The sequence below is a fragment of the Panulirus ornatus genome, chromosome 52 (genome assembly GCF_036320965.1).
Source record: "Panulirus ornatus isolate Po-2019 chromosome 52, ASM3632096v1, whole genome shotgun sequence".
In the NCBI taxonomy this organism is placed as follows: Eukaryota; Metazoa; Arthropoda; class Malacostraca; order Decapoda; family Palinuridae; genus Panulirus; species Panulirus ornatus.
This window is the reverse complement of record NC_092275.1, coordinates 12880350-12891592: the sequence shown is the minus strand read 5'-3', so window position 1 is coordinate 12891592 and position 11243 is coordinate 12880350. Positions and strand designations below refer to the sequence as shown.

The following is an 11243-nucleotide window of genomic DNA, read 5'->3' as shown; positions in this document are numbered from 1 at the left end:
ATGGTTGCGAGGCATGGGCTATAGATAGGGTTGTGCAGAGGAGGGTGGATGTGTTGGATATGAAATGTTCGCATACGATATGTGATCGAGTAAGTAATGAAAGGGTAAGAGAGACATATGGTAACAAAAAGAGTGTGGTTGAGAAAGCAGAAGAGGGTGTATTAAAATGGTAAGGTTAGATGGAAAGAATGAGTGAGGAAAGATTGACAAAGAGGATATATTGTCAGAGGTGAAGTGAATGAGAAGTGAAAAGGATTTTGAGCTAACAGGGCCTGAACATACAGGAGGGTGAAATGCGAGCAAGGAATAGAGTGAATTGGAATGATGTGGTACACCAGGATTGATGTGCTGTCAGTGGATTGAACCAAGGCATGTGAAGCATCTGGGGTAAACCATGGAAAGTTTTGTGGGGTCTGGATGTGGAAAGGGAGCTGTGGTTTCAGTGCATTACACATGATAGCTAGAGACTGAGTGTGAATGAATATGGCCTTTATTGTCTTTTCCTAGCGCTACCTTGCGCACGTGCAGGGGGATGGGGTTGCCATTTCATGTGTGGTGGGGTGGCGACGGGAATGGCTGAGAGCAGCAAGTATGAATATGTACATGTGTATATGTGTATCTGTCTGTGTATGTATATGTATGTATACACTGAAATGTATAGGTATGTATATGTGCGTGTGTGGGTGTGTATGTGGGAGGGTTGGGCCATTCTTTCATCTGTTTCCTTGCACTACCTCGCTAAAGCGGGAGACAGCGACAAAGTATAATAAATACATATCAATTTATTCATTTATTTATTATACTTTGTCGCTGTCTCCTGCATTAATGAGGTATATCCTCTTTGTCAATCTTTCCTTACTCATTCCCTCCATGTGACCAAACCATTTCAATACACCCTCTTTTGCTCTCTCAACCACACTCTTCTTATTACCACACATCTCTCTTACCCATTCATTACTTACTCGATCAAAGCGAAACCACAGCTCCCTTTCCACATCCAGGCCCCACAGACCTTTCCACAGTTTATCCCAGATGCTTCACATGCCCTGGTTGAATCCATTGACGGCACAGTGACCCCGGTATACCGCATCGTTCCAATTCACTGTATTCCTTGTGTGTGTGTGTGTGTGTGTGTGTGTGTGTACATAAGGAGAAGTACCTTTCTTTGTTTCCTGGCACTGCCTCACTTATGTGGGAAGCAGCAATCAAGCACTAAAAAAATCAAAATGCCCATTCTGAGAGCCTTACAACCTTAACCATACTTATGCAAAAAGCCCAATATAATTTCAGCCTTAAAAATAACCAATTTGTTTTCATTTGCATTCATAAATATAATCAGAACTGAATTATAAAATCCATAAGGATCTCAAAGAAATATTTGAAATATTTCTACTGCTAGTACATACCAGCGACAAATAGCATCCTCAACAGAATTTGTAAGAGCATGGCCAAGATGTAAGCTTCCAGTGACATTTGGCGGAGGAATTACCATGACGAACTTCCCATTTGGATTAGGTTCATCAAGATTATTCTGGAAAAATTAAAAAAAAAAAAGGCAAGTCTGTTGGTAAATGATGACATGGGTATCTGAATTTCTAAATGATCCTATCTTCTGTATCCATATGCTATTTTCCACTGCATGTTCGGAGTTCACCAATCTCAACTCTTGCACAAAAGCAAACATTCCTCCTGGGCAACGTCCTCCATGAAATATATTTACTCAGCAAAGTAGGTCAACAAGAATTTAAAAACATATGAACTGAAATCACTGAAAGCTTGTAGCACTATCAAGCTGAGACGAAAATCAAAAAATATAGTACAAATGCAGCAAAGTGATAATGAGATCCCCATGCTCAGCATCTACATGATAAGGTCTTACATGGTGGGTAAATTACCAATGGCCTCCTCTAGAAGCAAATTATTTCACAAAAACAGGTATGTTTAATGTGCATCAAAACTACAATAATTTTCATTTCAAGAGGTATTGAATTATCAAAACTTGCCATGAAGGCCACTAGGAAGGAAGTGACCCTCAGTAAAATCTTACTACTCACCAGCTAGATATCTCAAGAGGATCCCATCAGAATATCACAGGAACAGGTAGAAAAACAAAGTAAAACTGATGTATGGATCTGGTTTATGCCGTAGTTTGAAGGGGAAACTGTCTTTTAAGATAAGACAAATAAAAGAATACTGTGCAAAATATAGAATCTGAAATTCAAAATTAATAGACTGGTAAATATTAAGAAACTGGAAAAAATTAATTATTCTGAAAAAAAAATCTACAAGAGATTAAACAATTTTGGATGGAGGCAGATGCAGATGGAGGAGTTGTGTAAAACAAGTTTTTTCTTTATTCTTATTATTATACTCTGTCGCTGTCTCCCATGTTAGCAAGGTTGTGCAAGGAAACAGATGAAAGAATGGCCCAACCCAACCACATACACACGTATATACATACATGTCAACACATGCACATATACATACCTATACATTTAAACATATACATACATACACAGACATATACATATATACACATGTACATAATTCATACTTGCTGCCTTTATTCATTCCCGTCGCCACCCCACCACACATGAAATGACAACCCCCTCCTCACGCATGTGCACGAGGTAATGCTAGGAAAAGACAACAAAGGCCACATTCATTCACACTCACTCTCTAGCTGTCATGTATAATGCACCGAAAAAACAGCTCCCTTTCCACATCCGGGCCCCACAAAACTTTCCATGGTTTACCCCAGATGCTTCACATGCCCTGGTTCAATCCAGTGACAGCACGTCGCCCCGGTATACCACATCATTCCAATTCACTCTATTCCTTGCACGACTTTCACCCTCCTGCATGTTCAGGCCCCAATCACTCAAAATCTTTTTCACTCCATCTTTCTACCTCCAATTTGGTCTCCCACTTCTCACTCCCTCCACCTCTGACAAATATATCCTTTTTGTCAATCTTTCCTCACTCATTAACTCCATGTGACCAAACCATTTCAAAACACCCTATTCTGCTCTCTCAACCGCACTCTTTTTATTACCACACATCTCTCTTACCCTTTCATTACTTACTTGATCAAACCACCTCACACCACATATTGTCCTCAAACATCTCATTTCCAACACATCTACCCTCCTCCACACAACAACTTATCTATAGCCCATGCCTCATAACCATATAACATTGTTGGAACCACTACTCCTTCAAACATACCCATTTTTGCTTTCCAAGATAATGTTCTCGACTTCCACACATTTTTCAACACTCCCAGAACTTTCGCCTACTCCCCCACCCTGTGACTCACTTCTGCTTCCATGGTTCCACCCGCTGCCAAATCCACTCCCAGATATCTAAAACACTTCACTTCCTCCGGTTTTACTCCATTCAAACTTACCTCCCAATTGACTTGTCCCTCAACCCTACTGTACCTAATAATCTTGCTCTTATTCACATTTACTCTCAGCTTTCTTTCATACAATTTGCCAAACTCGGTCACCAGCTTCTGCAGTTTCTCACCCGAATCAGCCACCAGCACTGTATCAACAGCGAACAACAACTGACTCACTTCCCAAGCTCTCTCATCCACAACAGACTGCATACTTAGCCCTCTCTCCAACCCCATCCATAAACAAATTTAACAACCATGGAGACATCACGCACCCCTGCCGCAAACTGACATTCAATGAGAACAAATCACTTTCCCCTCTTCCCACTCGTACACATGCTTTACATCCTTGATAAAAACTTTTCACTGTTCCTAGCAACTTGCCTCCCACACAAGAAGGTACCTATATCAAATAGAGTTGGGGAGTTATTTCTGACATAAGATGAAGGACATATGTGAGAAGTGCAGTGGTATTTTGAAAAACCAACTGAAGGAATTGAATCAGATGTGGGTGATGGTACTGTAAGACAAGAGGTTCAAAGAATGCAAAACAGGTACTAGGGAGAAGATATTACTATGAGGAAAGAGGGCCAATTATCCACTTATAGTACTGAAAAGTAGGCGGAGGTGAATGGATAGAAGTGAAATGTTGGAGTGGGATGATGAAACTGTAACTGAAATGACATGAAAAATATGTATGGTAGAATGAAAATGTGGAATATGTATCCAACAACTGGATGGTGGACATGAAAATTCCACTGTAAAATGGAATGGGAGCAAAAAAAGGTTAACAACCATATACGAATGTCTTCTTAGCTTAAACATTTTCCATTTTCTGTAAATGTATTGTTTCTTGGTTTCAAGAATCAGAACTGCGTAAATGAAAACAATATTGCACAAATATCACGTGATTCTTACAGAATTAGCTGTCATGTTTAATTCTGCGTGCTTTCATTTTTTCATAATTGATCACAGTTTCTTATGTCAGTGACATAGTGCTATGAATAGACAAAGGAAGCCTGCATTTGCTCATATCCATTCTCTATCTCTCATGTGCAATGCAACAAAACCAGAGCCCCGTGTTCTCAAACTTTCCATAGTTTCCCCTAACAGCTTCACATGCCCCAGTTTAGTTCACTCACAGCAATTAGATACCTGTATACTACTCACACCCCAACTACCCAGTCCCTCTACCCTGCTAAACCCAATAAGCTTGCTTTTAGTCAAATTCATTTTCAACTTCATTTCACACACTCTCCTACACTTAGTAACCAACTTTTGCAGTTTTTCAATTGAATCTGCCACCAATGCTGAGTCATCAAAAACAGCTGCTGACTCACTTCCCAGCCCCCCTCTCATTCCCAATGACTGCATACTTACAGGAGAAAGTTAAAATGAAACCCTTCACGTAAATTTTTTACTAATCAAATTGACTATATTCTTATTTTACTCATCTAGAAAGGTTTTTAGCCTCATTTGCCCACAAAATATTTGTCTTATCTATTTTCTGAGAATGGAACCTGAATTTGTAACACTACATGAATGTCACTGGCATCTATCAACAACATCATGTACCTGAATTTGTAACACTACATGAATGTCACTGGCATCTATCAACAACATCATGTACATCATAAAATCTTGAAACTGCATGATTGCTTTATGCTGGGTCCCTTGGTATCTTAACCATATTCTAGAAAGCTTTAGGAATACAATTCAAAAATACTGGGGCAAAATTGGAATCACTTACCCCATATTCTGGTTTGAAGAAACCCTTTTTCTTCCACCACTCATACCAAACAGCTTCCACATACTTGGGGCTGTACTGTGCAGGTAAAGCCACTCTAACATCTTTCTTCTCTCCTAAAGGTGTTTGGATGTCATATGTAATAACTTTTTTCTGTAAAAAGCAAGTTTTGTAATCATTCACAACTTCTGTAAATGTAAATGGGGTTAATGGATAATAAACCAGACCAAGTATGTATAAAGAGGAACAATAACACCATTTAATCATTTTTCTGCAGCATGCTGCATAATCTGGCCATACCCCAATAATATGAATCATCAGAAAAGCACTAAACTTTCAGTCTCATTACAAGTATCATGTAACCTCAGGACTCCTTTTCATGAGGCTACAGTCATTTCGTGGCTGTGCTAAAATCAGCAGCAAGGAAATGAAGGACACCTTTTGATAAAGAAGTTCCCTGGGAAGATTGCACTCCTTTCTGTCCAATGATAAAAGCCACACTGAAGGTGACTTCCCACTTGAAGAGTAACCTCGTGCAAGCAAAGTCATGTAACCCTACTCTCTGAATATATAAAGATGTGAAATACTATTTACTATCAAAGTTCAAAAAACTAACCAAGACAATTTTTTTTTTTTAGCTTTAAATCACTGTTTTTAACACCCAATTCCTTTTTCTGTCCTCTGAGAGGCAGTACCAGAAAAAGATGACCAGATGTTTGAAGAAAAAAAATTTCTAACTTTTTCATTGTGGAGGCTCTCCAACCTCTCACCTCTGCCCCTTTTAGTCACTTTTCATGACAAGCAAGGGATATATGGATAGGATTTTTTCTCCCTTAGCCCCAGGAATAAGAATTTATGTGGTTACATCAGTCATATTCATTGTAAACTTACCAAATCATCAAAAAGTCTACTTTGGACTTTAACAGAACATGTTTCCACAAATGTAATGGCAAAGTCCTTTGATGCTTTTGTACTAAATAGGCAGACTCAAATCAGCTCTCAATAACCTTTTACATCCATGGCCCAGCATTTCATACCTTAGCTACTTTCCTACATTGCCACACACTGTAATAATGTACCTAATCAGTATGGGAAGGAAGTTACATTATCTAATATAAAAAAAAACTTATTTAGTCTATGTATGCTGTATGCATTTCCCATGTTCTGTCAATCTTTTCCAATATTCTTTACAACTTTTTGAACAAGCTTCTTACTTAATTTAATGTTATTTGCCCTGGTCACTCTACATCTTTTAAAGACCAGTTTACTATCCACATCAACAATGTCTTAAAAACTTTATGGCTGAGACCAGGTTACTGATTCCTGTTCCAGGATTTCTGAAAATTTCTTATGAAAGGAGCATGTATGAAGAAATGATACAGGTGACAACTTGCCCACACAGAAATAACAACAAAATGACAGTATGAGAGTATTACCAAAGCAGAAGTTAAGACTGTCACAGTCTGGTGTAAATATGTCTTGTCATGTGGTACTATTTCTCAACTGCTACTGATACCTCATAAATCAATACCCTTATTCCAAATGTATCCTTTGTGTCAGAAGATGATAATAAGCTTTCTTTATGACTTTAATAGTTTAGGTACCATTGATAATCATTAAGTCAGACTCCAAAAGGAAGCGTACTGTACTTCTTTCATTTTTTGAGGTATGCCAGGTCATAATTTGTTGAATTCAACTTGTAAATCAACTTACAAACCAAATAAAGTTCTACAAAATCGGAACAAAGCACCATGTATACATTTCATGTCAACCATCCACGATACGATACACAGGACAATAATTTCTTAGCATCTTGACAACACCTTTGAATATTACTTTAGGATGGTCTAGACCTCCCTCATGTTCTACCTGATAATCATTAAACGAACAAATGGTTCTAATCAATTCCTTATAATGTGAACACTAAGTAGACAGTGGTCTTACCCCATACTTTCCCTCAATAATTCAATGCCCTGCCCAATTTGTGGTGACTTTACCTTGGGGTAATTAGGAGCAATTATAGGTTCAAAAAATATTGCATCAAACCTACAGTGTAAGACTACCACTTTTAACAAACTCTTCTAAGTAAAACACGCGTGTCCACTGTCTGATTTATTACCGATTGTTGTGCCAATATAAACACAATTCATTTCACTATCATTTTCATAAGTTAATGTTTTGATACTTTAACTATTCTTACCTCCTCATTTTTTTTTGGTTTCTTTTCATTCTGCTCCTCATCAGGTTTCTTCTGGGCAACTTTAGCCTGCTTTTCAGCAAATTTTGCCAATTTGGCAGCTTTTTTAGCTTCTTTCTCCAACTGTTTAGCTGTTTTGGGTTTTTCATTTCCTTCTGTTGTATTAGACAGGTTCTGGTTAATATGATCAGCCATTATCAGTTAAAGTCTGTTTGTCTTCCGTCACTCACAAGAATCTTCCAACCCCAACACGTCAGCTGATGTTATGTTGTTACATTTACTTTCACGTGTAAGTTCACTCTTGCAGTATATCACTATCATGGAGAGGAAAAATGTTTATTTTAGTCTTTTTATTCCTCAACAATATGTAATCTTTAACATTTATTTTCTACTTACATTGAATAATAATGAAAGAGCTCTAAATCTATAAACACATACATGTGTGTATGATTTGTACTCTCGATATTTATATATCAAGTGAGCAATTTATTAATCTTGCTACTATTTCAAACAAATTTTTCTAAAATTTGCATTTTATGTTTTCATAACGATTTAATATATTATGTTGCATCCATGATGCTCAACTATGCATTCATTGTTACGAGTATACTTATGGTTTGCTCTTATGAAAATTTAGCCGGGGAATTCCTAGAATTTCAAGGTATTTTCCCGTGATATGCTCATAAAACATGCCCACTTTCCTTTTAGCTTCCTGGTCGAAATTTTCATGCTTTAGTTTTGTGTTCCCTTGAAGTCAAAGTGTTTTGCTGGGTAATTCAGACCTCTATAATAAGTGGCGTGTATTGAATTGATGGATGTGATAGGAAAGCATATCAACAGTGGATCTCTTCTTACGGAATCCATATTGATGATCAGAGGGAAGATTGTCACATACAAAAGAATATGGGTGCTGAGGAGGGAGTCAAATGTTTTGGAAATAATAGATATCAAAGCAACAGGACGATTGTTAGAGGGGTTAGAACTGTCACCATTCTTAAGGATGGGAATAACCAACACATGCTTCCAATAGGGAAAAGTCCCAGATTTTAAGCAGAAAGCACAGGTGCAAGTTCAACAGCTTACTTTCAGTACACGTGGATGGATGCCATCAGGACCATAATCCTTGCATGTGTCAAGAAAGAAAGTTTTTTCGGACACTGATTGGAAATAGGGAAGGGCATAGAATTGGTAGGAGGGTTCCAGAGGAGCTTCAGGGGGTGAAGCCATCCAAGGCAGAGTTAAAAAAGAAATGGGAACCAAAGATTTGCATTGTTTAGGGTAGAGACATATATAGTGCCGTCAGAACGGTAAAGTGAAGGAAAGGTAGTGCGACAGTTGTTAGCAGTGCCTTTAGCAAAAGACCTATCAGTGGATGACGAGGAGAGATTATCGCACTATGAATAAAGACATGTTTTGCCTCACGGATAACGTATATGTCATGATTACGGACAGTGAGAAGTGCTGAATGGGAGTTGTTGGAAGGAGAGTTTTTCCAAGCCCGATATGCCTGATACCTTGCCTGAATGACACCAGAACAGGAGCGACTGAACAATAGTTTAGAAGAGGTCGTCTTGCAGAACCAGGAGATGAATGCTTTCATTCCTGCAACAATAACCTCTGCTATGCTTCTGGCGGAGACAGATGCATCATCACATGAAACAATGATTTACCCAAGGAAAGCCAGAAAAGAATTTTCGTAAATTATTGCAGTCAGCTTTGTTGTGTTCCCAATGTATATTAGATGAGAGTGCTGGAGGAGGACGTGCAGTTAGAATATATACTAGCTTGAGAATGTGATCTGATGAAACAATTGAGGGCGAGATTGTGTAGTTACAAAGGGACGGACTGGTAGTGAAAAAACAGACTTATCATGACTTAAAACCTGTCGAGTCAGGATCAACCCACCATAGTTCAATATCCTTTGAGATGTGATTAAAATCTTGGTTTTTACAGAACAGAAATTATGCTTAAATCTTTATTTTATTGCAATAATTTTTTCTATTTTACACGTTTGCCATTTTCCGCGTTAGGAAGACGAAGAAATGGTCTCATTCCTTAAGTCCATTCTTTAGAAGATTTGTCATTTGTACAGTGAACCGAAACCTATTTTAACTATCTTTGATGTTCACGGTTTCCATATTTTTCACTCCTATTTACATTCGATTTCCTATTTCTCACTATTAATTTTGATATAAAGTAAAACTATACAGTAAGTAACGTAGAGTGCTGTCATCTCTTGAACTCAAATTAATGTTTTACAGCATTATTTTGTCATGAAGATTTAGTTCAGTAGTAGCTTGTCTGAGTTTACATCCTCCACGTCTAAACACATGTGAGATTTCGTTGACTATCCTATTTGGTGTTATGTCACTTGTGTTAGGAGGTACGAATATCCTTGTATTTTCCAGTATTTTGCTCTTGATTTTTCCCTAATTGGTGCAGAAATCAACCTTAAACTTGGACACTGTTTCTGTAACACCTTGGTATCTCGCAAGGCAGCTGGTGTAGCAAGAATGGGTGATTTATCAAAAAACTTTTTTCCTTGGTATATTGTTTTGTAGCTATAGTACAAGACCCAGTCGACTCATTAAACTTGTTTATGTAAGTAACTTAAGCTTAGGTTGTGTTACCCTTCCTGCTACACAGCAAGAGGTATGTACGTCTCTTGATGGGCATTATGACAAATGGTCTTGTGTTTTATGGTGGCATTAGGGCAAACATGGTCACCCCTGCGTTCTTTCTCGGTTTATGGTGGTCTCTTCGGTAATTTTTCAGTTAATTAATGAACGCATATGTTTCAGTTGATAGATTTTTTTCAAGCGAGAGGTATGAATGGATTCCCTAAACTATCTAGAGTTGATATGTAGCGTGAGATTGTCCCGTCATTTTCTAAAGTCCTTGCACTATATGCAAAGGCATCTGATAAGTGACTATCCTGCTGATGGCTGGCAAAAGACAATTACCAGGCGTTTGTATGGATTCTATAGAACTTTATTCGGTTTATGTGCTAATTGAGTAGCCCTTTAATACAAGAAAACTTGCCTGTAAAGTTTATAAATGCCAAATTTCTTGTGTTCTTGATGCACACCACTGAATGCTGCCATGCATTATAACTTTTGAGTCTAAGTCTGAGTTTTGCAATTATGTTTGGTGAGTTCAGATTTATGTAGAGCATTTAGGATTAAATCAGTGCTTTTAAGATCCGTCTCACACTGTTATCAGGTTCCCATATACTCACTGTTTAACTTCCAGGACAAATGATTCACAGTGCAGTTAATTGGAGTACCATTTGATATTTATGAAATTTCTCCAGTGGTTAAACCCTATGACAGATTTAGTTTTGAAATGATAAGGTTATCTTTATGTTCTTATTGGTATGTTGCATAACTTATTTACTGTCTAACCCCATATTGTCCTTGACATAACCATACCATAAACAAGTTGTATAGTATTGATTGATTTGTATTATGAGTGAATGAGGAAAATCTTGCACTCTTCCAATCATTTAACGGTGGCACCAGTGATTTCATGGAATTTTTGTTTTCATACTATTCGCCATTTCCCACATTAGCGAGGTAGCATTGAGAACAGAGGACTGAGCCTTTGAGGGAATATCTTCAGTTGGCTCCCTTCTCTGTTCCTCTTTTGATAAATTAAGAAACGAGAGGGGAGGATTTCCAGCCTCCCGCTCCCTCCCCTTTTAGTCGCCTTCTACAACACGTAGGGAATATAGTGGCAGAAGAGATTTCACGGAAGTGGGACACAGATCATAATCTGCTCGTAGCAAGTTTACCACATATTCTGTTCCTTTGATACTAAACTGGTATCCAGAGAGGGTATTTTAATTTTTTTTTAGTTATCTTGTATTTTATGCTGATGACAAAGCAACATGATTTAAG

General features: G+C 37.9%; 2 protein-coding genes across 12 annotated transcripts in view; one reads left to right on the top strand and one right to left on the bottom strand.

The window, feature by feature from the left end:
• Positions 1 to 7631, bottom strand: part of ValRS (Valyl-tRNA synthetase) — a 134988-nt gene extending 127357 nt beyond the window's left edge. For both annotated transcript variants that reach the window (XM_071692200.1, XM_071692201.1), the window contains exons 1-3: positions 7348 to 7631; positions 5151 to 5300; positions 1407 to 1531 (exon numbers count right to left, since the gene is read on the bottom strand). In XM_071692200.1, coding sequence (XP_071548301.1) covers positions 1407 to 1531; positions 5151 to 5300; positions 7348 to 7539 — 467 coding nt within the window. In that variant the 5' untranslated portion in view covers positions 7540 to 7631. The remainder of the gene's footprint in view (positions 1 to 1406; positions 1532 to 5150; positions 5301 to 7347) is intronic.
• The window catches only part of TrpRS (Tryptophanyl-tRNA synthetase), an 80206-nt gene continuing 76557 nt past the window's right edge, over positions 7595 to 11243 (top strand). For 3 of the 10 annotated variants that reach the window (XM_071692203.1, XM_071692211.1, XM_071692202.1), the window contains exon 1: positions 7595 to 7633. In XM_071692203.1, the coding sequence (XP_071548304.1) occupies positions 7610 to 7633 (24 nt within the window). In that variant the 5' untranslated portion in view covers positions 7595 to 7609. Of the gene's footprint in view, positions 7634 to 9437; positions 9554 to 9578; positions 9728 to 9805; positions 9946 to 10077; positions 10108 to 11243 lie in introns of those variants that run through there. The other 7 variants (XM_071692210.1, XM_071692206.1, XM_071692208.1 and 4 more) reach the window with 6 other exon arrangements.